This window comes from Lathyrus oleraceus, chromosome 7, assembly GCF_024323335.1.
Source record: "Lathyrus oleraceus cultivar Zhongwan6 chromosome 7, CAAS_Psat_ZW6_1.0, whole genome shotgun sequence".
Classification (NCBI taxonomy): Eukaryota; Viridiplantae; Streptophyta; class Magnoliopsida; order Fabales; family Fabaceae; genus Lathyrus; species Lathyrus oleraceus.
The window spans coordinates 197,434,762-197,462,442 of NC_066585.1; the positions used below are offsets into that span (position 1 = coordinate 197,434,762).

Here is a 27,681-nt window from a genome sequence, read left to right on the forward strand (position 1 = left end):
ATGAATCAAGGGTTTGTTGCAAGTCACGAGCATGGAGTCTCGGTTAACAACCAACCTAAGGGAGTGTACTATGGTTTAAACCTGCCAATCATGTTCTACAAGAGGTTCCCATAATCATCCCATCTTTCGGATATTATCAGATAAACGACTACTCGTATTCCAAAAATATTCTCAAGAGAGACTCTTATGAGTGTAGTATCGCGTAACAATCGTATCAAATCTTACACTTGAACGACCTTCGCACTATGTCCTAAAAATAGGCCAAGATGGGCTTGGTAAACTAAGGTCCTTGGCTTCTAAGGTCTATATTGGAAAGAGTAATGCCTAACCACGACTACTCGTGTGACATTATTGATCCCAACATGACCTCCACCAAGTGAATGGGCTTGCAAGTCAACTTGCTAAGGAATAACTCCACACAAGTCAACAAGACTATTCCATTCTCCTATCCTAAGTGCACTCGAGTTCGGGTATAAAACACATCTCACAAAGATCACCAAGCATACAAGCAATTAATATATCAAACAATTCATACATTACAAACAATACAGTAATCCCAAATTTGCACAAAAATATGTCACAAGTAATATAAACAATACAATACAACAAATGTGAAAAGTAGGCAAAACCCACTAGGCAAATAATCCCTAGCAGAGTCGCCACTTTTCTGTAGCGGGGTATTCGTTACCTTTAGATTTATTGACTAAATCAAAAGCCAATACAACAAAAGTAAATCAAAAGTAAATCATCAAAAGTGGGTGGATTGATTGGTTAAAAGCCTTAAGGTCTTTTGTTATCCAAGGGAGAAAACTCAACCTAAAACCACAAATCCACCATGTGAGGAGAGCTTCAACATGCTAGTGAGGGGTTAACCTTATAATAAGCATGGAAGTCTTATGGTCCATCACTAAGGATTTAGGTGAGTATTATATCAACCTCTAGGATAACTCAAACCTAATAGCTAATGTTTATGAAAAGCTTTGGCAAAAAGTGGTCATTGGAACCACAAAAACAATTGAGTGAGTTGTATTTACAAATGAAAAGTATTCACAAAATAAAGTCAAAGTTGACTTAAGATTCAATTCAAAATAAGTGTTATGAAAAGAGTTTGAAAAATCAAAGGCATAGTGCCTAGGTTTCTAATTTTTTAAAACAATGTTAATGTTTGCACAAAAAGCTTGGCTTGGGTTAGAGTGGAGAGAAGAAGAAGAATGGCTAAGGTCCTACACATGCAAGGATGAATGAAGAGAAATAAAACCACAATGGAGTTCCCTTCTTGAGATCATAGTGATGATCCAAGTAGCTCCCATCCTTTGGAATAAGCAAGCAAATAAGCCAATACTCAAGCAATCAAGCACACAATCAAAACAAGCTCCTAGGAATCTTCCAATGGCTTTTGTATCTCTCACTTTGAATGATCATGACAATAGTTTTTCTACTTGGCTCAAATTTTGGGATCCCTAGCACAAAAACACACACATCAAAAAGTTCCACCAAACAAACAAAGAATGGACAAGAGTGAGTTTAGAGATTAGGTCCTTTCAAAGTCCTCTTCAAGATTAAGCATTCTAAAGGCATGAGGCCTAGTTGCTCTTTGACATTTTTCTTCTTTTATAGCATTCTAAAGGCATGAGGCCTAGTTGCTCTTTGACTCCATTTTGCATAGGGAATGTCCTAAAGTCTAAGTCCTTTTGTCCATTTGCAGTTGGTTCACAACAATCAAAACAAAACACAAACACAATAGTATATACACAATAATGTGCTCAAGTGAGCAAAAGACAAATTGCATTAACATAAACATGAGCTCAAGTGAGCAAAGGGCAAAAGCAAATGAATTAATGAACAAGATATTAAATTGCATAAAAGTAAATTGCAAGAATCAAATGACTTGAATTAAAAGTTAATGGTCAATAGTTAATGTTAGTGTGCCATAAGGCAATTTAGCGCTATGTTAAGCAATCTTAAGTGGACTAATGTAGTAGTCACACCTATCTGAGGCCGGTCAATAAAAATATAGGTAACAAACACAAGTTAGAGACCTTGACTAGTAAGCCAAACTCCTACAACTTGCCATGCCAAAAAAAAATGAGAATGATCTTGTATTGATTTAGGTTTTTTGCTTGATCAAGAAGCAACTTATCCTTAATGCAAAGCCATTCACTTGATCTTTGATCAAGATGAATTAGATTTGAATCAAGGAAGGTTAAACCTCTCATATATCAAGGTTAACCACCAATCTTTAACTTATTGATCAAAAAGAAAAAGATGAAGAAGAAGATGAATAAGAATGTACATGAATTGAACTTCAAATGAAATAAGCAAAGTACATTGACCAAAGATGAATGGGATCAAGGTCAAACAATAGTAAACAGAAGCAAAATGAAACTTAGAAGTCAAGAAACAAATAAAATATTTTTGCTATTTTTGAAAATTAAAATAATACTTGAATTAAAATAAACAATTAAAGGTCAAACTTCAAATCCATTTCAAATCAACTTTGAAAAGTCCAAATGGATCATCCTAAGTTCAACAAGGTCAAACAAAGTTGGACAAAAAATTTCAGCATTTTTAGAAACCGGAAACTATTTTTAAACAATTAAAAATGAATAAAAAATAATCTAATTGAACTAAAATCTCAAATAAATCTCAAATCAATTAATAAATTGATGAGAATATTTTTCATAGATCCATCATCATTCAAAGAGGTTAGAAAAATATTTTTGTATTTTTTTGAATATTGGAAACTATTTAAAATGAATTAAAAATAACCAGAAAAGAGAAAATTCACAAAAAATAGCAAATGACAAAATAAAAAATATTAAAAATCATTTTTAGAAACTAGAATTAAAAAGGGAAATAATGCAATTGGTCCCATATTTTTTTGGAATTAAAATGAAAGAGTTATGATTTTTGAAATAAAATGGAATTAAGAAAATAAAATGAATTAATTCAGAAATAACAAAAAACCACGCGCGTTGGATTGAATCTCATTAAATGACCTGGCACATCAAGTGGCTTACAGGCGCGCGCTCACCAAAGGCATGAGTCAACTGAGCAACACCATGATTTATTAAAAGTCATAACAAGGAAATGTGGAGATTAGATCTGGAGACACAATCCAATGGCTCACATTTAATCTGGCAAAGAGACGGTGGTGTACACTACCGTCTTCTCCGGCGAGTTCACCAGCGCCGGTGGAAGTTGCAGTTCCAAAAATCTCAATAAAAATAGGCAATCCTCATATCATTGGAAATCTGGGGTGATGTACATCACCCCTGTGCCATTGGTTTCTCTTTTAGACTCTCATAGAAAGAGAAATCAGAGAGAGAAAATCATGGTGTTCAATCTCAACTTCATGGATTTGCAAAATTAAGAACACAATTCAAATGCCTATTATGAGAGGACTTCAACCAAATCAATAAACACAAGAAATGAGCTATAATCAGTGAGTTTCGATTGAAAAAAGTTTGAGCATCAACCTTGGAAATGCAAATCTATGGAGCACGATCCTTCACAATTCTTTGTTGCAGTTTGCTCTTGAGATGGAGATGAAGCAAGGCCAAGGAATTTAAGTCCAACAATCAACTAATGAAGTTGAAAATTGGATCTGAAAAATGAAAGTGAAATTGCGCAATTCCTTTAGAGTGAGGTTTGGATTGATTTCTACAGCATATGAGGCGCCTTAAGGTTGGTTTATGATGAAGGTATGCACCTGTATTTATAGCAAGGCAAACTGCAAGCATGGGATTTTCATGTGCATGAGTGATGAGGGCCTCCATGCATGGGTCTGTACAGGCGCATGGAGGGCCCAAATCCAATTGATTTGGCAAGCTGAAATCATAATGACCAAGTTTGGACGTGCAGATATGATTGCAAATGAGTGTGCATGAAGTTTCAACAAAGTTTCTAAAAATGCACACGATTCTTCATCTCTTCGAAAATGCATCTTCCCAAAATAAAACATGGCCTTATGGGTAATGGTTGGAAAGGTCTTGACATGAGGATCAATTGTTATGTTGAACAAAACTCGATTTGGAATTTGGAAATTAATGAAAATTGGTCATAAAGTTCAAGGTGCAAAACATGTGCATGTGAAATTTTCCAAAATGGACCAACTTCAAGCCCTTCTGTTTCAATGATGCAAGCCTCAAATGATAAAACCTTCAACATCACAGTTGTAGATCCTTTCAAGACAATCAATTTGGAATTAAATTTTGCGTCATTTGGATTTTTTATGAGGAAGTTATTGGCACTTGAAGTTGGACTTTTTCACATTTCAATGCCTTTGGTCCAAAGTGACCTATAATGTTTTGCATTATCACATGTATTTATTTTAGGATTATGAAAATTTGTTCAACATAAAAAATGAATTATACATCTTAAACTTTTCAATGCATTTGATCCCACCTTAAAATCATGAAAAATGAGTGAGTTAGGTCCTTGGGAAGTTGACCCACAATTAGGGTTTCAGTCAAAATGACCTATAATGTTTTGAAATGGATGATGACCTTACAAGCTTCAAATCAATTTTTGATGAACGTGAAAGTTGTTCATATGGTTCTTAATAACATTGTTTCTCTTGGGGTCATTTTCATTTGACAAACACATTAAAAGTTAGGTCTCAGTGGATTTCAAAATAATTAGATGAATTGACTGATCAACTTCTCAAGTCCAAACTTCAAACCTTGATGAATTGATGATTGAGGACACTCAAATAACTTCAAATATGCATGAAATGATGAATGAAAGAACTTACCTTAATTGTATTTGATCATGGGTTGAGGTTGCTTCATGAGCAAGGCACAGTTGTTGCACAGATAAATTAGGGTTACCTTGGGAAACAAGCCTCAAGCCCTTTGGTTTGCTTTGATCAAATTGACAAATTGAGATACTTGGGAGGCATATATGATGAATAAGAGCTTTGTGAACCATTGTCATGCTTGCTTTCACCTTCATCTGGCCATATCAATGAGCATAGGGTCTCCTAGGAGCCTTAGACCTTATGATTGCTCAAGCTACAAAACAAAAGATGTTAGTGACATATTTTTGTGATTTTGGTTAGTAAACAAAATAAGAAAAGCAATAATATACAATTCAAGCATGCTTGGTGGTCTCAAACCAACTCACACAAGTCCCACCCAAAGGTTAATGAGCCAAGATGCTATGATCCTTGAGGCAAATACAATGTGCAATGATATGATGCCATGAGGGATCTTAGGGTCAAAATTAGGGTCTTATTCTTGCTTTGTTTGGGCTCTGGAATGTGGGCCTAACATGGCTCATGACATCCTCCTTGGATTCTTTATGCACCCCCCTTTTTGTGATTGAATTACCATGGGCCTTTGGCCCTTAGGCCCATACGCCTGAAGTTTCTTCCTACACATAATTCCAGCAATACACCCCTAGCCCAATCTATTCATTTTATTGATTTTTTTCTTTTCATGTTTTTTATTCCTTTTTCCTATTCTAATTCTTGTTTTAATATTCGTTTGTGGTATTAATCGTAATTTGTCACGTTTAGGAAATAATAAAATTCCTTTAATTATTCACTTAGTCATTTAGGAATGTAATTAGATAGGACTTAGGATTTGCTTGGTTTGTAATAATGAGGACAATACCTTGAAAAATATGTGATTACCATGCTAATTTTTGATCAGGACTTTCTCATAATTCTTGACAATTAAATGTTTTGGATTAATCAGGATTAAATCATTTTAATTCCTTTTAATTCCATGTGCCATGTTCATGTATTGTGTGACTTTTAATTCCATTTAATTGAATTGTTCATTCTTTGAATGTGGTTATTATATCCAAATTGAAAATGATATTTCAATTTGATATGATGTGTTAGCATGTCTATTATTTTCACCATGATCACTATACCATATCATTCCATCATCATACCATTTCACTATTTCACTTGATTTAGCATTTTAATTCCATTTCATTAATGCATACTAACCATTGTCGTTTTATGGTGACATGTGAATGAGAGATCCAAACCATCCAAATTGTTCTTTTTATTTTCTATTCTTTAACTTGTATTGTTTGTATTGCCATGCCACTTGTATGGCTTAGGCGTGGCACATGAGTTGTGAATTGTGCTTTCCTTTCATGCCTTTATATTGTATTGTGTGGATCCCCCCATTGTGGGTTAAATGTTCCCCTTCCCCTTAGTCATGTAATAACTTAGATTTATTGCTTTCTAGTTAGTTTACTATGCATGTTAATAACAAAGATAAAATACAAAATGATAAACAAAGCATTTCAAAAGAAACAAAAGGTATTGGATTCAACGTCAAGTTGTTTTCCGAATAAAACTCACACCATTGCAACGTGGATGCTTGATCCAACGTCAAGCATTCTCCATCCACTCCATGATCCATTCTATTATCTCTCCTCCATTCCCCTCTCAATCTTCATCCTATATCTCACCTCCATTCTTCACTCACTACTTTTCAATAATAAGTTCAAACACTTGATCCAACATCAAGTTCCTTTTTCAAAACATTTTCATAACAAACTGGAATGCCAAATGGGGTGTACGTGTTTGTACACAAAATTCAAGTAATTGGATTGTCGGTCGTACCTAGCCTGAGGACCCGACACTTGACTTTCCCCCTTAAAACATCTAATGATTCAAACAAGTTAGATCTAGGTGCTATGAGGAAGAAAAAGAATAGTTAGGGCTCCATTGTCCTCTCGATTCCCAAGTACTCTAATTGTTGATTGTACTTAGTCAAGGGTTAAAGACTTGTCTCCCTCTAAGTTCCAATGATTAGACTTGCCAAACTTCTTTCACAATTAAAATCTCTTTTTTGGACGAAAAAGAATGGTTAGGAAAACATTGTCCTCTCAACTCCTGAGTTATTAGATCGTTGACTGTATCTAGCCAAGGGTCTAATGCTTGTCTCCATGCATAAAATCGACCCCAACCAATCAAATCATCTTTTGCCTTAGGGATTTCTATTCAAAAAATTTCAGTAAGAACATGTTACTTCCGTTATACCGTGAACGAAGCTTAAGCCTCCACGTGCGAGCAAGTAATGTCTAACTGCTAGAGTGCGAACCAAGCGTATTCACTTTTCCGCAAACAAGCAGATACTTTCTGCTCCCATGATAGAGTATACAAGCAAGTGAACAGTAACACGCAAAATTCAATACCGTTCAGTAAAAACAACCAAACAAATACGCCATTTTTGAGCCGAACTACGAAGCTCTGACTTCCCTATTGCACGTATGGGGATACTGATGACACTGAAATTCACTGTATTTTCGACTCCGATTTCGCATGCATTTTAGTTGTTTTATTGTTATTTTGTTATGTTATTACTATGTTTTTCTTTGTTTTCAGGTTTTCAGTCTAATCGGAGCCCCAATCGAGAAAAGGAGCGAAATGAGCTAAAAAGCCAAAAAAATCAGCATTTTACACTTGTGGCTCCCACTGTGGCGGGCGCCATGGGTCCAACCATGACGTGTCCCAGTTTCAACCTCTCCTCAACTGCCACATCTCCCACTATCTCCACTTGGGCGCTGCAATTTCCTCCTGTGGCGGGCGCCACAAGAACAAAATGGTTCCCGCCCATTTTCAAACTTAGGGGCATCCTTGTAATCTCCATGTTTTCTTCTTGCCTATAAATAGGGCATTGATTTCATTTGTTTGAGCATCCAAACTTAGTTACAACTAGGCATATATCAATATTGTGTAAAAGTGGTAATCGCTTCACATCGGAGTGTTGCCACACTGTGTAATCGAGTTTGGAGCACTTTGGAAGGAAGTTTAATCCTGCCGCCATTTTCATTTCTGTTACGCACTTTATTCGACCCTCTGATTGGAGCAGGTTTTATTGCTTTACCTCTGTCTACTTTATTTTCCCGCACTGCATTTATTTGTTTACTTTCCCGCATTGCCTTTATTTTGTTTACTTTCCCGCACTGCCTTTATTTTGTTTATTTCTCGCACTGCACTACTTTTATTTATTTCTTGCACCGCACTACTTTTATTTACTTTCTTGCACCACACTACTTTTATTTACTTTCCGCACTCGCACTACTTTTATTTACTTTCCTGCACTCACACTTATTACCTTTTTTATGATAAAAATTAAAATGCATTTTTACTTTACCATGTCTATCTAAACCTATAAAGGTTAGAATGTAAGGATCGTAATTGAACCGATAATCCGTACAATTGTTCGTAGAAACACTTAACTTAAGGGCTATTTTGACTTTCAACTTAAGTTTTCCCGCACTTAATTTTCGTTGGGTAAGATCGAAAGTCGTCCGACGTCTGTTTAAACTTAGTTGTTTTTAACTATTTCAAATACAGCGAAAGCGCTTTGTTTAGTTCATTAGGAGTTTTTAACTTAAAAAGAAAAGTGATTTTAAAACTATTTTCGGATGCGTTTATAAGTTTAGAGTCTGGTTCGTGAGAACCTCTTTTGGTTAAGAAATCCAGGTCAAAATAATTTTCAACTTAGTCAAGACACTATATTTCTTAAAAATAGGTTTACTACTCTAACGCAATGCGCGCCTTTTTATAAATGACAATAAGAGGGTTTGATTAGGGAGTACAACTCGGTTCTGAATACGCGAAAGCGACATTTCCCGTTAAATTGGTTCTTTTCAAAGTAGGAAACACTGCCCATAAGTAATTCTATTAGCAAGTACTTGGATTATTAATTGATTATGTGAATTACATTCGAACCTGTCTTTATTAATTGAATTTAATTTAATACTTTATTTTCCATTGTGCACTCTTAAAAACCCTGTTTCGATTACCTTAGATAAACACCGTAACAATAGATAACGATAGATTGACATTTGGTCTCTGTGGATTCGACAATCTTTTATATTACTCTAACGCGTTCGTATACTTGCGAAAAACACGCATCAGATACGTAGGCACAAAGGTCCAAATCCTTGGCGAGAACACTAACTTAAACCTTATTTTCTCCCCCATCTTATCTCTCATCTCATTCCCAATAGCAAGCAACCTATAAATAAATAAACGTCCATATGCATTTGATACGACCAAGTGGTACCCATGGAGTACCATGGATGTGAGGGGTGCTAATACCTTCCCTTTGCATAACCGACTTCCGAATCCGTTCTTGGTTGTGAGATCATTTCTCTCATTTTGGGTTTTATCGCTATTTTCCCTTTCCTTTGGAATAAAAAAATCCGGTGGAGACTCTGTATTTTTCACGGTGCTTCACACATCTTTGACAATTCGACGCTTGAGCTTGAGCTTTCATCACTTGAAGAATCATTTTCACTCTCCCAAGAAACATAGGCTCTTATAGACTTGCTAGATCTCTTGTGATGACCTTTCTCTTTTTCCTTCTTGATCTTAGGACACTCCGACTTATAATGACCTACTTGGACATCATTGTAGCATGAACTTATAATCTTACCTTTATTATTCTCATCTTCCTTTGAGGAGTGTGATAACCTTTCTAGATTTACTATTGTCATACCCCAAAATTTGCCCTCCCCTTTTCATCCAACCTTGGACTTAAGATTCATCTGCACTCATTCATGCCTCGTTCATGTGCATTATTCATTCATGTTAATAATTTCTAATAAGCATCACAGATTCAAAGCTTATGGTTAATTCAAACTAGAGTTGTGATGGAGTATGGCTCAACATATGAGGGGAAACCCTAATTTCACGCTCTCTTGGATCTTGATTCATAAGGGTCCATCTATGCATTCAAGCCCTAATCTTATAGGCCATTTAGTTGGATATACTTGCAAAGCCTTATTGCTTGATATGTGACATTTGATCATATGGGTTGCCTAGTGATCTTGGATTGAGCATGAAACCCTAACTAGGGAAGCTCAAACATTGTGACATGCATCTTGATCTTGTGATTGTATATGGAACCATAGTTATAGAAGTGAGGTCATTTGATATTTTTGGTTCACATCTTGATCTTGGCTTAGCCATGAAGAACCCTAATTCACTGAGAAGGAGTATTAGATCACTTTGTCTTGCATCATACCATTTGTCATCAATTATCTTATGATTAGGGTTTACTACATGTTTATTGGTTTAAAGATCCGTTTGATACAGGGCTTCGTTCCATCCATGGATATACATGTTCTCATTCACATTAGTAGTGCATTGATTCATGTCTCATTGTAGACTAATTGGTTCATGTTCCATGATACACTTATGATCCATTGATTCCTAGTTCATTGATTGCATGACTAGCAAATTATTCAAGTTATATGATTCATTCAAATCCACAATATATGATTCATATAAGGCATTTCAAACATTGGTTTTGGTAGGGAAAGTGTTATGTGAAATTCAAAGTATTCTTTTCATTTGAAGTAAAAAGAACCATTAATACAAATGTTCATTCAATTCCACAATAGTCAATTTGCATCATTTACTCAATAGCAGGTCCATTTGCATTCGCATTGTACATTCAATGGTGTTTTTGCCTAAGTTGAATTTTAGTCAACCATTGACTTTTTGGTCAATCAGTTGACCAAAGTCAACAAACCAAGTTTTGATGGTCCTAAGTTTAGTCTATAGTCTACCATATTAATTCATGTCGTTCGCTATGTCATTCATATGTAACTAATGCACATTCCACTTTTCACCGCAGTTGAAGTTTATAATCCTGGTTATGCCGCTATACAATTTTTACTACGACTACTTTCCTGTGGTGGAATGTATAATACTTACTACCATTCATTTCGTTACCACGAACCTCCAACCGTAGTAAAATCCTTCTCAAATCATGGTAAATAATATATTTTGTAGTAGTGTTCCAACCTATTTTTTGAGAAAATAGGAGGTGTCTCACTTAAAATGTATTTTGGTGTGCATTAAACACGTCTAGAGGTGTACTTCTAGAATTTATAAGGCTAACATATGCCATTAAAATTTAAACGTAGATTTTTTTTGAAAAATGTGCAATGATTTTATTAAAAGTTAATAATAATTTTTTTTTCAATACATTTTTATTTGTAGGTTTCTTAACATACACCCTTAAACATTAGCATTATTCTGTTTATAAAATAGAAAAACTCGTTTTCCTTCTAAAATGAAAAACTTATTTTTCCATGTTTATTGAAAGAATAAAAGACATAGTTGTTGTCGTTGATTGATTTGCTTGTTAATTTTTAATCTTTAATTTCACCTCACATAATAATTGGTGTATCTTATATAGGTTGGATCATGGTTTTGGTTAAATCCAACTCAAATCGACCTATGTATAATCCTAACATTCATTTTGTCGGTCGAAATCTAACAAAATTTTATCCTTTTATTCGATCTTAATTTTTTTTGAAAAATAAACTAAAAAAAATCCAAAAATTTTAAACATAAAAAATACAATTTGATGTTTATTTTTAAAAAATATGATATTTATAAAAAAAGAAAACTTAGTACTTTTCATCTTATTTATAACTTTTTTTTGTTTTCTAATACATTCAATAACAATGAACCTAATTAAATTTTTTATAAAAAACAAAAGTGGGAGTATTTTCCTATAAAAGGGAAAAACTTCTTTTTCCTTGTCTATTGAAAGAATAAAATACATAGCTGTTGCCGAGGAATGTTGATTGATTTGCTTGTTCGAGACATAATTTTTAACCTTTAATTTCACCTCATTCCGGCAACGGCGGCGCCGGCCAACGATTGAACCGTAAAATTGCACCACAGCACAGTTCATATGCAGTTGACAACTCCAATTCTAGCGAGTGAGTGAAATGGGCGAGATTTCAACTTCAGGTTACAAGGATTACGTCGCTGGCTTGCTCGCTGGAGTTTCCGCTGTAGCCACCGGCCACCCCTTTGATACCGTTAAGGTTCGCACTCTTTTCTTTCACTAACCACTCTTTCAACTCATTGTTTTGAACAATTTTCCATGATCATTGATTTTTAGGTTTTTAGTGAGATATCACTTGATGCAGTGATGTGTGTAATTGTTTATCAGGTGATGCTGCAGAAGCATAACGCAGAACCACATCTAGTTCAGTACAGAAATGGATTGCATTGCACTGCTAGGATATTCAAGACCGAAGGAGTATGTCTTTTGATCTGTTATCAAGTATTTTCGTACACTATATAGTGTTATCAAATGAGATAATCTTTTGATCTTTTAATATCTTCTTTCAAGTCAACATAAGAATGTGAAATAGTAGATAACTTTTTGTGTATAAAAGCAGGAATTCTTGTCAATTGTAGATTTTATAATGTCGGTAATTAGGTATGCTACGGGATCATTTAATCGATTGATTTCTGTTCCATACTGGAACAAGAGATAGGGGTAGATTGATTGAATAGACTTGAGCTCCGATGTGGTGGAGTGAACTTCTAGTAAGGCGGAGCGGGGTGGACGTGCACGGTTAGCACTCCAACACCCAAAAGTTAGTGAGTGAGTAAGAAAGTAGTATTAGTGTGTGAATGAGAGAAAACCTGAAATGACGCGCGTTGTTCTTTATATAAGACGGACGGTTAAAACCGTCACCGTGAGATCCGATGCCTTACGCGGTTGACCGTTCGATTAGGCTTAACGGTGAGAAGTGTGCTGGAGGCCGGAATCCCGTACCCTCAACTTGGGTGAAGCCTCACCTGTTTCGCACGTTTTTCTTACGATGCTTGCTATTGGACCTTTTGTCACGGGCCTTGCGAGCGGTCCAGGATAATTTTGTTTTATTTATTATGGGAGTCGAGTATTCTATAACTATGAGACTATCGCGTCATTCAGTAAATAATAATGAAGTAGTTTGGCCATCTGCTTTTTATCTTCTGTTTTTAGAGTCTAATTAGGTTCACATTAAGTTTGTGTTTGATAGACATTTGAGATTGATTTGGTTAAAATTTGGTTTGAAGTGAAGAAATTTATGTTGGAAATATTTTGTTCGAAAAACAAGTTTGATGTAAAACTTTGCTTAAATTCTGTGTGTGACTGAACCAGAGTTACTAATCCCGGATAGCGGAGCGGAGCGGCCGACCCGAAAAATGGGATAGCAGGATAATTTTTGGGACTAATTATATGAATAATCTACTTATATTATTATTCATCCCAAAATTAATATATTTTAAAAGAAAGGAAAAAAAACAATAATATGAAAGAAAAACAACCTGAAACCGAATAGAAAAACAATTAATAGAGAATAATAGGATAAAAAACAAAATAGAAAAGGAGAAAACAGAAGAAAAGCGATGGAGAAAGGTGAAAAAACACGAATGAGAGGAGAAAACACATACGACTACAATAATTTTTCCAATTTTAAAACTTTTTAAGTGTTAAAAGGTCTTTTCGCACTCCAAAAAAGCCCTGAAAGCAGAAAACCGCTCCAGACCAGGAAGCGCTCCGCTCCCGCAACCCGTTATTCCAGCTTTCCCGGCCGCTATCCAAAACTGGGATGCGCGCCGCTCCTCCGTAGCGGCGGGTTGCCGCATCGGGAGAGAATCCCGGGGTAGCGTCTGGAGCGGCCGCTGCTAATAACTGTGGACTGAACTTAGCATAATTTTTTCAACCTAATACAAAAGTTATCTTATATAGTTTTTAGTCAAACCAGGATTTGGAAGCAAAATCAATTTTGATTTGATGTAACCAAACATCTAATCTCTTACTAAATCATGTCAAGTTTGAACTGTAAATTATATTTCACGGAAGTTGATCATTGTACTTATTTTGGTTATCATTTGTAAAATCTGTATGCTACTATGCTTTACATTAGTTATGCAGATTAACTTTCACATTTATAGTTCCTTTTTGTTGTGATGCTTTCCTTTCATGTGAAACTGTTTGTTTCTTTCCGGCTCTCACATCTTGCTTTTTGAATATTGATTGAGAAAATTAAATAGAAAAATACTAATCCTATGCGTGCACTTTTTTCAACCATGTTGATTATCCCTCCAACGTTGTAGAAGAAAGAGAGATAATATTGGTTGTCTCGAAGGAAAATTTTGTAAAAGTGATTTGTAAAAGTACTCTTATCTACAATATTCATGATATTATCTATATTGAATCAACATGTGTATAGGATTACTTCTCATAAAAGTTTAAATTGTTAGATGGAGACCCATGAATGGTTTTATGTCTATAATACTCCCCTCAACCATGAACGCACCAGCCTAGGAAATGCATAGGCTCATTTTATCTGGCAACACTCAATTTATTTATGAAGAATGAGAGTGGTAATTATTGAACTCTTAAACCCGCGGCTATGATACGATGTCAAAGGCTAACTATCCTAAAAGTATCAACTATTAGGACATATAGGTGGAGGTCTATGGATGGTTTTATATCTCTTTCTCTCTTTTGGTACTGATGATTGTATATATCTTAATGATTTGAGACTCCCAAATAATAGTACCAACTCTATTTCAGATCAAAGGATTTTATAGAGGAGCAACATCATCTTTTGCTGGGATGGCTTTGGAAGGATCTCTCTTTTTCGGCATTTATTCCCAGACAAAACAGTACCTTCAGGTGTGCATGAAAATTATATAAATGAGGTTATTCAAGTATTATGATATTTTTAGTGGTTTTCTGGATATATCTCTTGTTGTGTATCATATCATATGCCTCATAGCATGCTCTGCTTCATGCCTTTTACTTTTGTTTCTTTCCACTAATCTAGGGAGGCGTGCAAAACGGTTTGCCACAGCCTCAAGTGATATTACCATCTGCAGCTCTTAGTGGTGCCATCATTAGTTTTGTGTTAGGTCCAACAGAACTGATAAAGGTAAAGTGAACTTAAGGTTTGTATATACTATATATGCTGCAGTTTCTTTGGTCTATTGTGTGTATAACCATTCCAATTGAATTTGAACTACTACAGTGTAGGATGCAGATCCAAGGCGCCGACTCTTTAGTTCTGATGTCAAGTAGATACAGTAGTCCTCTTGATTGTATCGCTAAAACTTTAAAAACTGAAGGGGTGAGGAAACTCTGCAACATTAATGTTATTGATTAATAATGTGTTAAAGCTACTGATGGCATTCCTTTCAGGTGAAAGGACTTTTTCGTGGAAGTGTTACGACATTGCTTAGAGAATCTATAGGGAATGCTACTTTTTTAAGTGTATATGAATATACGCGCTATCACATGTATTCACATATCAAACCCGCTTCATCCAATTACAACGACTTGATTGAAATGGGAATCGGGGTTGTTACTGGTGGCCTTGGCGGTGTGGCTGTAAGCTTCTTGAGAACTAAGCATGTATTTACTTATGTAGTTTAAATATAAACATACTATTAACCTTATTAATCTTTTATTTTGGTTGTGATTTTGCTTGATTGTTCTACCAGTTTTGGGCGGTAGCTATGCCTCTCGACGTGGCAAAGACTCTAATTCAGACAAATCCCGATAAAAACTGTCAGAGAAATCCATTTATGGTTTTGAGTTCTGTAAGCTCTCTCGAACCTTTCTTCATCTGTTTCTTAATTGCCAATCATTAAAATAAACTTGAGATTAAAAAGAGGCCTAAATTTTTTTGTTTTTGTTTTGTTTTTGTTTTGTTTTGTTTTGTAGATCTACAAGAGGACTGGTTTGAAGGGGTGCTACACAGGTCTGGGCCCCACCTTAAGTCGAGCGTTTCCGGCTAATGCAGCAACAATTGTCACCTGGGAGCTAGCATCGAAAATGCTAGGCATTAGGCATGACTGAGGTTGGTTCCTTTCAATTGCAATGTCATTACTTTTTAATTATCAGACTCATAATTACAGTGGTGATTACTGTTGTATTATGTTCTGAGACTCTTAAGTTTGCTTCATTTCTATTGAAGATAATGCAACAATGCTCAAGTATGCTTTTGTCAACCCCAATTTAGGCACTAGAACAAAGTTTGGATGAAGAGAGGAATGTTTTTAATGGATTGCATTTGAAGATCTTCAAATCTTCAATTTTTATCTTAATTTTTTTTTTACATGTGGACCAGCATTCATGATTGCATTTGAAGCTGTATGTTGCTGCTCAATTTTGATACTAGGGAGCTTAGTTAACGAACTTTGAAGCTGGAACAAGGCCTTCTACATGTATTTCTTTTGTCCACCATTTTGATAGATAGAGAATTTCTTTTACTGGACTGAAATTATATTTTTAATTCTTATATAAGAATCATACATTATCTAAAAGACCACACATTATCTGTTTCGGTTATAAAACATATAAATTAGAGAAACTTTCGAGTAAAATCCAAGGGTTTTAGATGTCTCGCCCTTGAGTTAGACTTGCCTCATTTTTGTTGTAATAAAAGCTACAGTAATTTCATTATCGATAACACCTCAAGTGTTGTTAGTGATATTTTAATTACTTTTTAAATATTAGTTGAGGTATTATTAATATTTTGGTGATAATTTTTTTTTGGTTAAAATTGTTAAGAAAAACAAGTGTGAATAGTGTGGAGAAGTCCTACCATGATCAGAAATATAAAGACTAGCATTTATAAATGGGAGGATTCACACATTTATTAGTTTGAAATTTTAGATAAGTATGTGGTGTGTCTATCACAAAGATGTGTTGCTCTTAAAAGAAAAGTCTCAAAATAAAAATGCTCCATCGTATTTGATCCCTCGAATTGACCCCAACAGTGATATCATGAGTCTTTTGTTTGAGTATCTCCACATAGTCGTGGTTAGAGTGTTCCGTTAAAGAGTGTCAGCAACGATACAAGTATATGAGGATGTAAGAGTTTCATTTGAAGGAGTGTTGAGAAAAACAAGTGTGAGTATTCGGGAGAAGTTTCACATTGATTATAAATGTGAAGACCCGAGTATTTATAAGTAGGAGAATGCATATATTTAACACCTTAAAATTTTAGATAAATATATGATGTGTGTGAGATGTATTATTTTTAAAGAAAAATTTCAAAGTAAAATTCTCAATTTGTCCTCTCGAATTGATCCCAAACAAAAAAAAAGATAGTTTCTATCGTGGTAAATGTGACGTGATGCTGTCTTGTTGGCTTGTTTATTTTATTAACTATGAAAGGGTTCGAAGCTTTATATCTATGAGTAAGCCACTTTACCATTGATTTAAAACATCCAAAAAAAATAATCAAAATCTGCTTATTGAATGAAAGGGTTGGTACCCACAAGCTTTACTTTACCATTAGGCCAAGTGATCACTTGTGTTATGTACTCCACTATCAGATACTTATTTTAAAACATTGGGTTTAAAACATAAAACCATGCTATCCCTATGAATTCCACTTCTTAGTACAGAGTTCTCAGGCAATATCACCAAAACATGTATTCTATCTGATATAATAACTACCAAGACCTATCCATCACATACATCAAGTTATTCTTGTTTTCTTCAATAATATATAAACCTATAACTATTCAAATTCCAATTATTCACATAAGCGGGCTAAATCAAGTAGTAATAAACATTGACCGCCAACTAATTGATTTAAACAGAGCAGCTTCATCATTAATTCCAAGTTAGAATACTTCTATAGATTAACCAGAGTGTACAAAAAGTCAAACTTTGAAGTGATTATAATAAAAGAAGCTCTAATCTTCCTGTTATAATTTTGTATGTCTTAAACCCAACGTTTTAAAATCAGTATTTGATAGTGGAGCAAATAACACAAGAACTTAATTGATTTGTTGGTAAAGTGCCTTGCTTGTAGATGTAAAAGTCCTTGATTTGATTCTTACTTGGGGCAGATTTTGATTTTTTTGAATGTTTTTGCTAAACACGAAATTGAGACTATTAGAAAAATTACTTATACTCCAAGTGAACTCACATTGTACCCTTTTACCTAGTAGTTAGTTGTAACTAACTCTCACAGTTAGTTATGAGGTAGTTAGAGTTGGTTAGTAGGAGTAACTAACTCACCACATCATATCATGTAATTGTTTTGTAGTTTTTCAGATTTGTAAAATGTGATTTCAATTACATTGAATTCTCTCTTTTTTTTTACTACACAATTGAAAATATTGCTAAGAATTAGATAATCTTTTTTTACTTGTGAATGTGTCATTTCTTGTATATCCATTGATAAAATTTGAAGTTACAAATATGATGATCAAGTTATCACATTATTGAAGGGGGATTAAATGAACAATGCTCTACTGTTAGATCTCATATCATGTTAGTCGATCCTCTTCCTAATATTTCTAAAATGTATTCTTTGTTTGTTCAACAAGAAAGAAAAATTATCACTATTCTAGTTGAATCTAAGATCTTGGCTTTTCCTTATGGTTCATCTCAGGGTTATGGTTCATCTCAGGGTAGATGCAGTTATTCTTTTCGTGGCAAAAACATAAGAGGGGGTAGACAATTTGGTGGTCAAGGTAGAGGAACCAAAATTTGTACACATTGTGGTATGACTAATCATACCATAGACACATGCTTCAAGAAGCATGGTTATCCACCTCATTAGCAACAATAAGGTATTATCAACAACTTGACTCATGACATAAAGTTATATTGACATTACTCCAACAATCATCACAATTGCCATCTCATAGTGTGAACCACCTTACCATAAAATCCAACTCAGAAATGGGTATTATTTGCACTTTTCCCAACATAATTAGACTTAAACCATCCATCTCAGATACTGGTGGAAAGACTCTCCAAAATCAGAAAAGTCATCCATGAAAATTTCCATGGAGTTTTTCAATAAGATTAGAGAATATAACCATCATTCATCTTTGAAAAGTTGCTGGAGCATTACATAAGTCTAAACGGAATCCTTCTAAAAGCAAATGTACCATATGAACATGTAAAAGTTGTTTTCTCTTAATCTTCAAGAGCAATTGCAATTTGGTTATACCCCGAGTAACCATATAAGAAACAATAATACTGTTCTCCATCCAACATATCTAACATTTTATCAATGAACGAAAGGGGGAAAATGATCATTTCTTGTAGACTTGTTCATCTTCCTATAATACATACATATCTCGTGGGAATTCTTCTCATTTTCTATCACTTTCATGCCACTCTTTTTTGGAACACGTTGAATGGGGTTCACCCATACACTCCTAGAAATAGAATAGAGAATCCTATCATCTAGCCACTTGATGATCTCATTCTTCATTAATTCCTTCTTGATATCGTTCAACCTTCTATGTCTTTTTATGCTATTTTTGACATTTTCCTCCATCAATATTCTATGCATACATACAATGAGGCTAGTCCCATAAATGTCATCCATTTCCAATGAATGGCTTTTTTATGCTACTTCAGAAGTGCCAAAAGTTGAAATCTTTGTTCTTTTGCCAGGTCAGTAACAATGATTACTGGAAACTTTTGTCCTGCCTCAAAGTAGGCATATTGCAAACGAAGAGGTTATTGTTTTAGCTCAAAATCAGATGGGTTTTGTAGGGAAGGCACATTATATTTCACCATATCTGATGTTACTTCAAGAGTTTCATTGATTTTCACCCACTGAATAATGGGTAAAAGTGGTCCACTCAATATATTTTCTTTCTTCGATTCCTTATATCAAGATCACCCAATTATTTTCCTAAATCATCTTTATCTTTAACGAACTACTTATGATTAAGAGAATTCTAATTAGAAATCAAATAAGAGTCAACTATATCTTCTTTTGGATATTTCAATGCATTTAGAACATTGAACACCATCCGTTGTCCATTAACTTTCATGGCGAGTTCTCTATTTTCAACACCAATCAAGGTTCTTCTAGTTTCAAGAAAGAGCCTTCCCAAAAGAATAAGTGTGTCTTGATTAGCACTAACGACCATGATAATAAAGTCAGCAGGGAACATAAATTTGTCAACCCTTTCCAATACATCTTCAATCATTCCTTAAGGGTAGCAAATGATTCTATATGTCAATTGAAGTGTAATAGTATTTGGACTTGTAACTCCAATTCCTAGCTTCTTAAAGACTGACAAGGGTGTGAGGTTGATGCTAGCCCCTAGGTCACATAAGGCTCTTCCATAAAAGGTATTTTCTATGCTGCCTGGAATGACGAAACTTCTTGGATCCTTCAACTTAGAAGGTAGTTTTCCTTGAATAGACTGGATGTATTGTTGAGTCAAGGCTATTGTAGCAAATTCCGCAAATCTCCTCCTTTTTGTTAAATCTTTCATGAACTTTGAATAGTTTAGCATTTGTTGTATTGCTTTAGTTAATGGTATGTTAATGTGAATCTTCTTTAAGATCTCCATGAGTTTCCCAAAATATTCTTCTTCTTTTGCTTTTATGATTCTTTGGGGAAAAGGTGGTGGTGATCTTTCTTGTACAAATTTATTTGGGGTTTTGACCTCTGGCATGTCATGAGACACTATAAGTGTCGTTTCATTAGTCTTCCGAGTTTTTTTTGCATGGATTTCAATCCTTTATTACTTGTATTCTCAAGCAAGGGGTTCCTTGTACATCAACTTGCCATTCCTTTTAGTTTCCTTTAGAGGCATTCTTACTCTCCCCTTGTTCATTTTGAACTTGACTTTGTTGGCTTAGTCCTTCATAATCTTTACCACTCCTTAATGAAATGGATTTGTAAGATTCAATTATCTTGGTTCCACTAGTGGAAGCATGCGTTTCAGTAGAGCTAGGTAGTGCTCAAATGGTTCTAGAATTTATAGGAGAAGTTATCTACCCTATATGAGTTTCCAGAATTTTGATGCTTACACCTTGAGCTTGAAATTGATTTTTGGTCTCTTGCATAAAAAACTTAAGAACTTATTCCAACTAGTTATTTCCATGAGTATCCACAACATGATTAGGTACAAAAAAACCATGTGGAATCTTTGGGGCTTGCGGCTTCAATTACTTTTGATTGTTGCATTAAGAGAAATTAGGATGATTACGCTAGACTGTGCTGTTTATCTGATGAAATAACAGAGCTGTCACGAAAATTTATTTATTGCATAAGAAAAGGGGAAATATCGATAAAACCCTTAAAGAGAAAGAAAATGATCGTCACAACCAAATTTAGATTTGGGAGTTAATTATGTGAGGGGAAGATATTAACACCTCTTACAACTGTTGTACTTAAAGGGAACCATTTAGCTTCACGATTAGAATGTTAGCATACGTTATTTAGTTTCTTCGAGTGGTAAAAGATTGAAAAAGAAAATAAAAAGAGGCCACAAAAAGGTTTTTAATTAGGGTGCTTGATGAGATAACGAGTCTCGCTCTTACGTATCCTCGGGTACAATAAGGAATTCAAAGCAACATAGTTATTCATAGAAAACTACGTATTGGTTGGTTGATTTTACTGAACGAATGCTTAAATCGCATTCTAGCGGTTAAACGCTAATTGTGCTTGCAATTGGAGGCTTAAGGCGTTTGTTTGCACCACAGTTGAATGGATTAAACGTTCTTTTGTGAAAAGGTTTTCGATCGCACGACAATGAGAAAATAGGTTTTTATGTGTTGAATATTTTTTGAGAGAGTGAAGAATGCTCGGTAGGACCAAGACGTATGCCTTAGTACCGATTATTCGAGGTTGCAAGGAATGTGCACCCTTATGTACCTTTTCCATTCAAAGTGTTTATGAAATCTATTTGTGGAAGACAAACATTCGCTGAGACCAAGACGTATGCCTCGGGGCCGATTGTTCGGGGGATTTTGAAGAGTGTAGACTCTCATGTCCCTTTTTTATCCAAGATTGGATTAGATATTTTAGAACGAAAGAAAGAATAATCGATAAAACTAAGACGTGTACCTCGAGACCGATCATTCAAGATTTTCATGGAGTGTATAAATCCGATGTTTCTTTTCTTTCGATTTTATTATGAAAAATATTTTAACGTGGCATTTAATTCTAAAAGAGGTTTGATAACAGTTAATCATTTTGAAAATATGTTCAATTTTGATAAGATAAACACTTGACGTTGGATCAAGGTTCTCTTTAAAAAAATAATAGTTTTATTTATTCCTTAATTATCTAATTAATTAAAATAATTAATAAAAAATAAAAAATAAAATAAAAAAAATAAAAAAAATAAAAAAGCAATAGGGGCGCAATAGAGATATGTGAGTGATAGAGATAGTAAAAAAAAAAGTAATGGCTCAAAGCCTACCAATAATCATCAAAAAAAGAAATAGAAAAAAAGCAAATGAAATAAAGAAGGAAGTGAAATTTTACTTCATACCCCTACGTTTAGACTCATACCCTAACAATTTTTTTAAAGTACCAATTTTATCCTTAACTGGTTTTAGCCAATTTACCATTTCATTTTTACCATTCAGTTGATACTTCCGAAAATTACACATTCCACCCTCGTACCGGAACTCCTGGAAAAAGACTTCCGGTATGTATTTTTTTCAAACCAGAAGACTAAACCAAAGACATCCGGAACATTAAACCGAAAGACTTATTGAAAGAGTTCCGGTTAACAAAGTAACACATACCGGAACTCTTTGTTGAAGTCTTCCGGTTTGCTTTTTTTTTTGGACTTTTTTTTGATATTTTTTTATTGTGCAGGAATGAAAAATCTTCCCCAAATATGTGTAGATACTTATGATGTGTTTTTAACGTCTGAAAGTTTTGATACACGAGAAGAGGTGATCAGATGGATTAAAGAGGTTGAAATCGATAATAAAGGAATTGTTATTATCACTCGTTCAGATACTGAAATAGGAAAGAGAGGGAGAAGTAACATTAATATTTGGTTGTGATTAAGGTGGGAAACACAAAGATACTGATAGTGGAACCCAAAGTGCGTCCAAGAAATGTGGATGCCCATTTAAAATCAGGTCGACTCCGGCGAAAGATGAGTCTGGTTGGAAGATTGATGTAAAATGTGGGCTCCATAATCATGGTTTACCTGATAGATTAGAAGGTCATTCCTTTGTTGGTAGGTTGACCACAGATGAGAAGCAACATGTCACTGATTTGACAAAGAGACATGTACTACCTAGACACATATTGGTTTCCTTGCAAGACCGAGATCCAGAGAATGTCACTCAAATTACGCAAGTATACAAGCATAAGAGTGTGATACAAAAAGAGATAAGAGGTCCTAGAAGTGAGATACAACATTTGTTTAAGCTTATTGAGGATGCAAACTATGTGTATTGGAGTAGAAAAAAGGATGACTCGGAAGTTGTGAGAGATATATTTTGGGCCCATCCTGATTCAGTTAAGTTGTTGAATATTTTTCCTATTGTGTTAGTTATGGATAGCACCTCCAAGACAAACAAATATAGACAACCTTTGTTTGAAATTATTGGCATGACATCAACCAAGTTGACTTTTGTTGTTGCATTTGCGTATATGGAGTCAGAGCAAACATATAATTTTTGCTGGGTATTGGAGAAACTAAAAGAATTGTTTGTGAAGAAAGATTTGTGTCCACAAGTGATTTTGACAGATAGAGATCTTGCTTTGATGAAAGCAATTGAAATTGTATTTTCCAGGTCGATTAATTTGCTATGTAGATTTCACATTAACAAAAACGTTGGTGCAAAATGCAAACAACATGTGGTGAATGACCTACAAAAGACGATAAACACATTATGGATGTAAGTTGTTTGGGCTAGTGATGAGGTTGAGTATGGTCAAAGATTGCATCAACTTGAGCAAGCATGTGTTGATTATAGTAGATTTATTAATTATGTGAAAGACACATGGTTGACTCCATATAGACATAGATTTGTTGGAGCATGGATTAATCGAGTGCTACATTTGGATAATATGACGACTAATCGGTACGTGTTATAATTTTTTCTATGTATTTTTTTTATATGTGATATTTTTAATATTTTCAATATGTTATTTTTATATGTGATATTTTTTCTATGTGTTATTTTCAATATTTTTAGGGTTGAATCTGCTCATTGGAAGTTAAAGCAGATGTTAGGAAACAGTACAGGTGACATGGTCAAATGTTGGGAAGCTATGAATAACAACTTGAGGTTACAATTGGGCAACATTAGAGCTTCTTTTCAAAAAAGTTTTTACGAAGTTGAGCATGCGCACATAAGTCCATTTTATGGTAATTTGCGTGATTCAGTGTCTCGAGCTGCTTTGAGACGTATTGCTGAAGAGTTATTGAGAGTTGATTATGTTGGAACTAACAGGAAAATATGTGGTTGTACTCTTAGAACATCTTTGGGTTACCTTGTGCTTGTGAGTTAGGAAGATATGCAATAGGTGGTATACCGATACCCATAGGTGTTGTTCATGTTCATTGGAGGAAACTAACTATGGAAGTTGAGTTAGAGGTAGGTGCAGATGATGGATCAAAGGTGGATATGACTTGTGCAATAGATAAATTATGGAAACGGTTTAGGTCATTAGATGTTATTGGGAAAAGGGCATTAAAGAGTAGGGTGTGTGAACTTGCATACCCCACAATGACTCCATTGTGTCCATCACCCGAGAAATTAAAAACCAAAGGAGGAGTGAAGAAGAAAGGGAAAAAACCAGCAGAATATGATGTTTATATGGACCCTTCGTATCATGAGTATATTGATAAGGCATCTCAATCTTCACAAAGGTAATCTCAACCATCACAGACTTTGAAGAAGTTAAAATTACCAAAGAAGCAACCACAATCACAGAAACATTTCACTCTTCAATTTCCTAATCATATTAGGTCATACATTGAAGATGTAGTTAATGTTGAATCAGATGGTAATTGTGGATTTAGAGTCATTGCATCATTGCATGGATATGGTGAGGATGGTTTGTCAATGGTTCGCAGAGACTTGGGGTTGGAAATAATAGACAAGGATATGTCAACTTTGTATGACAAGTTATTTTGTAATCAGTTGTCAGAAGTGAGAGAATCTTTGATGATAGAATCCTTTGGTTCATAGCCACCAGAAAAATGGTCGACTCTACCAGATATGGGTTACTTGATAGCGAATCGCTATAATATTGTACTTGTCTGTTTAGGCAATCCGTGCATGACTTTCTTTCCTATGACAAGTTCACATTCATCAAACGTCTCCATTTATTGGATTGGTTTTGTTAACCAAAATCATTGGGTTCAGGTACGTATTTGATTTTATATGACTTAATGTTTTAATTATTTTACTTTATTAAATATATGTTTTAATTATTGTCATCAGGTTAACATGAAAGATGGGTTTTCGTTGCCACCGGTCACATTAGATTGGAAGAAGTTTCGTTGTCAAGCAGCAACATCTTGGATGTTAGGATTTGCAGGACGTCTACAATATTGGCAATTACTTACGCCTATATTAGCATGAATATGTAATCAAAACATGAATATTATATTATGTCTATTATATTCAGTTCTAAAACTTAATACATAAATCAATGTGAACGAGAAATATGCAAAGCTTCAAGTAAATCAGCAAACTGTGCATCTTCCTCTTCGGCATTAACCTGTCTTAGATAACGACGAATCAATGTAGATACACGAGTCCAATTAGGATAAGATGGTCCTACGTCATAAACAAGAACTGGTACCTCTCTTGGTTCGTCACGATGGGGAGGGGCCAAACATAGATGCGAAACACAATAATACCACTCTAGATAACCATCTTCTATATCAGATGGAGTGGTGGCCAGGGTAGTTGGACGAATCACAATAATAACGCTCTGATGGTAACCAATCCAATCAATATCAATATAAGTCGCCATCATACAATCAAGAGGCGGGGATGGAACATACTGCTTGTACCGAACTGACGTAAACATCTGTCAGGCAAGTATGGAAAAACTATGTCACCCCACTTCAAACACCCCCTGTATAGACATAACTCATCAAACTGACACCATCCTCTATGATCCTCAAATGGATGCCATATGACGTCGGCAGGAGTCAGGTCGTCCAAAATAGGTCGTAAATCATCCACCTTCAGGACTCCTTGCCTATAGGACCATCTCATCGCTCGAGGAAGACCATAATTATCAGCTGGTTTCCAATTCTCTCCTCTTTTTCCAACAGTTGGAAAGTACTTGTGAATCCAACACTGTTACAAAATAAAAACATAATAAACAAAATAAATTAAGTTAAGATACTTTATAAAATGAATCCAACACTTAATAAACAAAATTAAATTATATACCTATAGGAGAGTAGGATATCCACCAAACTGTTTGTAACTGAACATGGACGCATCTCCAAGGTATTTGTATAGGGTAACCAGTGCAGCTGCTCCTCAACTATATCCCGAACATCTATCTAAGTCTGTAAACAGTAGGAGATATCGTGCCTCGACAAGTGTAAAGGTCTTGTCGGGAAAAATTATGGAACCCACCAACATCAACAAATATGCTCTAGTCGCATATGCCCATCTAGAAGCATCTCTATGTTGTACGAGTGAATCGTATAACCACTCCAATTTATAATAAGAACCCCTGCAGCTACGAACATGTGATGGTGCCTCACCATGTGACACTCCTAAGTAGTCAACAACAAGTTCAACAACAACCTCTTCTGTGACATCCTGAGGACTCCAGAAGACACCCTTGATGGGCAAGTGAAGCAGACATGAGACGTCATCCAAAGTAATGCTCATTTCACCAAATGACATGTGAAATGAAGATGTCTCTAGATGCCATCTTTCCATAAATGCATATACCAAATTTGTGTCTATCTTGTTCAAACTAGTTCTTTGAAGTGAAGATAACCTAGACCTAGATACCCAACTCTCCACCTTTTATGGAAGAGCTAGTGGAACCCTCAATGTCAGCTTTAGTCCGTGTCCAACAACCTTTAACTCTTTCTTCGAACCTCTTTCCTAAAAACAATTAAAACACATATTAGAAAATACAATATAAAATATTCAAATATTATTCATTTTCAAATATATCCTGTTTATTTACCTCACCGAACCATAAATGGCGAGCAACATGATGCTCGTACTTTACCAAAATAGACGTATCGTACGACCCTCCTGGATATCCAGCCGGCTCTGCTGCAGATGAAGATGCGCCCTGACTTAAACTGCGGTCTGGAATCCTACCATCTGCACCTCGTCTTCGAACCACTATAAAAAAAATATTATAAAAAAATAAAAGTAAAAATAAAAAAAGTAAAATAAAATAAAATAAAATAAACGCATCGGAACACTTCTTAAAAGAGTTCTGGTGTGGAAAAAAAATTGGTTGACTACCAGAACACTTCTTAAAAGAGTCCCGATTTAGTTCATGCAACCCATAAGTCTTTAAGAAAGAGTTCCAGTATATACTCTTACAAACCGGAAGACTTTCTTAAAGAGTTCCGGTTCAATTCCCCAAAACTGCAGCGAACCGGAAGTCTTTGAAGAAGTGTTCCGGTATACGTTTTGTGAACCAGAAGACTTACTCTCAATGTTCCGGTTTACAAGGCCAAAAATGCTCTTCCGGAAGTCTTCAGGCGCAAATGAAAAAAAATCCATTTCTGAAAAATATACCCTATTTATATGAGGGTATTTTGGTCCAAAAAATTTAATTGTAGGGATATGAGGTAAAAATTTCAGAAGGAAGATGGTGCTGATAATAGAAGGCCCAGCAGAGGGGCCCAAAGGCGCTTGTCAAGTCCATGAGGGAGTCAATTGACGCTGACTCTACCTCAACCATCAGATCAAGCATGTAAACAATATTCAAGATACGAAATCAACAACAAAACAAATATCAAGCATGAAAACGGCGTAAAAATGACATAGAAGGCCTCTCTGGAGGTACCTCAAGTAAGTTGTTAAGTTCCTTGTCCTCTACTTGTATAGCTTCTGTTCGCCTGTGAATTCCTCCTTCGACCCCTTTCTTCGCTTCTTCTTCTCCGGTGACTTTAGGTTCTAGCTCCGGTGA

General features: G+C 35.0%; 1 protein-coding gene across 2 annotated transcripts; it reads left to right on the plus strand.

Moving 5' to 3' along the window:
• The first annotated feature begins 11,515 nt into the window (after positions 1–11,515).
• On the plus strand, positions 11,516–16,289 carry LOC127106133 (mitochondrial arginine transporter BAC1). Of its 2 annotated transcripts, none has more exons than XM_051043422.1 (9): positions 11,516–11,829; positions 11,958–12,047; positions 14,364–14,465; positions 14,617–14,721; positions 14,818–14,916; positions 14,988–15,176; positions 15,290–15,388; positions 15,513–15,648; positions 15,766–16,289. In XM_051043422.1, exons 1-8 carry the CDS (start codon positions 11,731–11,733, stop codon positions 15,645–15,647), a joined length of 918 nt encoding a protein of 305 aa, XP_050899379.1. In that variant the 5' UTR covers positions 11,516–11,730; the 3' UTR covers position 15,648; positions 15,766–16,289. The 2 variants fall into 2 exon arrangements, with proteins under 2 accessions (XP_050899379.1, XP_050899378.1); XM_051043421.1 differs by having other exon boundaries at positions 11,517–11,829; positions 15,919–16,289.
• The last annotated feature ends 11,392 nt before the right edge of the window (positions 16,290–27,681 follow it).

Coding starts and splice junctions, on each gene's coding strand:
- LOC127106133 (XM_051043422.1), top strand. CDS start 11,731: ATGGGCGAGATTTCAACTTCAGGTTACAAGGATTACGTCGCTGGCTTG. Junction 14,722..14,817: donor GTCCAACAGAACTGATAAAG/GTAAAGTGAACT, acceptor GAACTACTACAG/TGTAGGATGCAGATCCAAGG. Junction 15,177..15,289: donor GTGGCCTTGGCGGTGTGGCT/GTAAGCTTCTTG, acceptor TTGTTCTACCAG/TTTTGGGCGGTAGCTATGCC.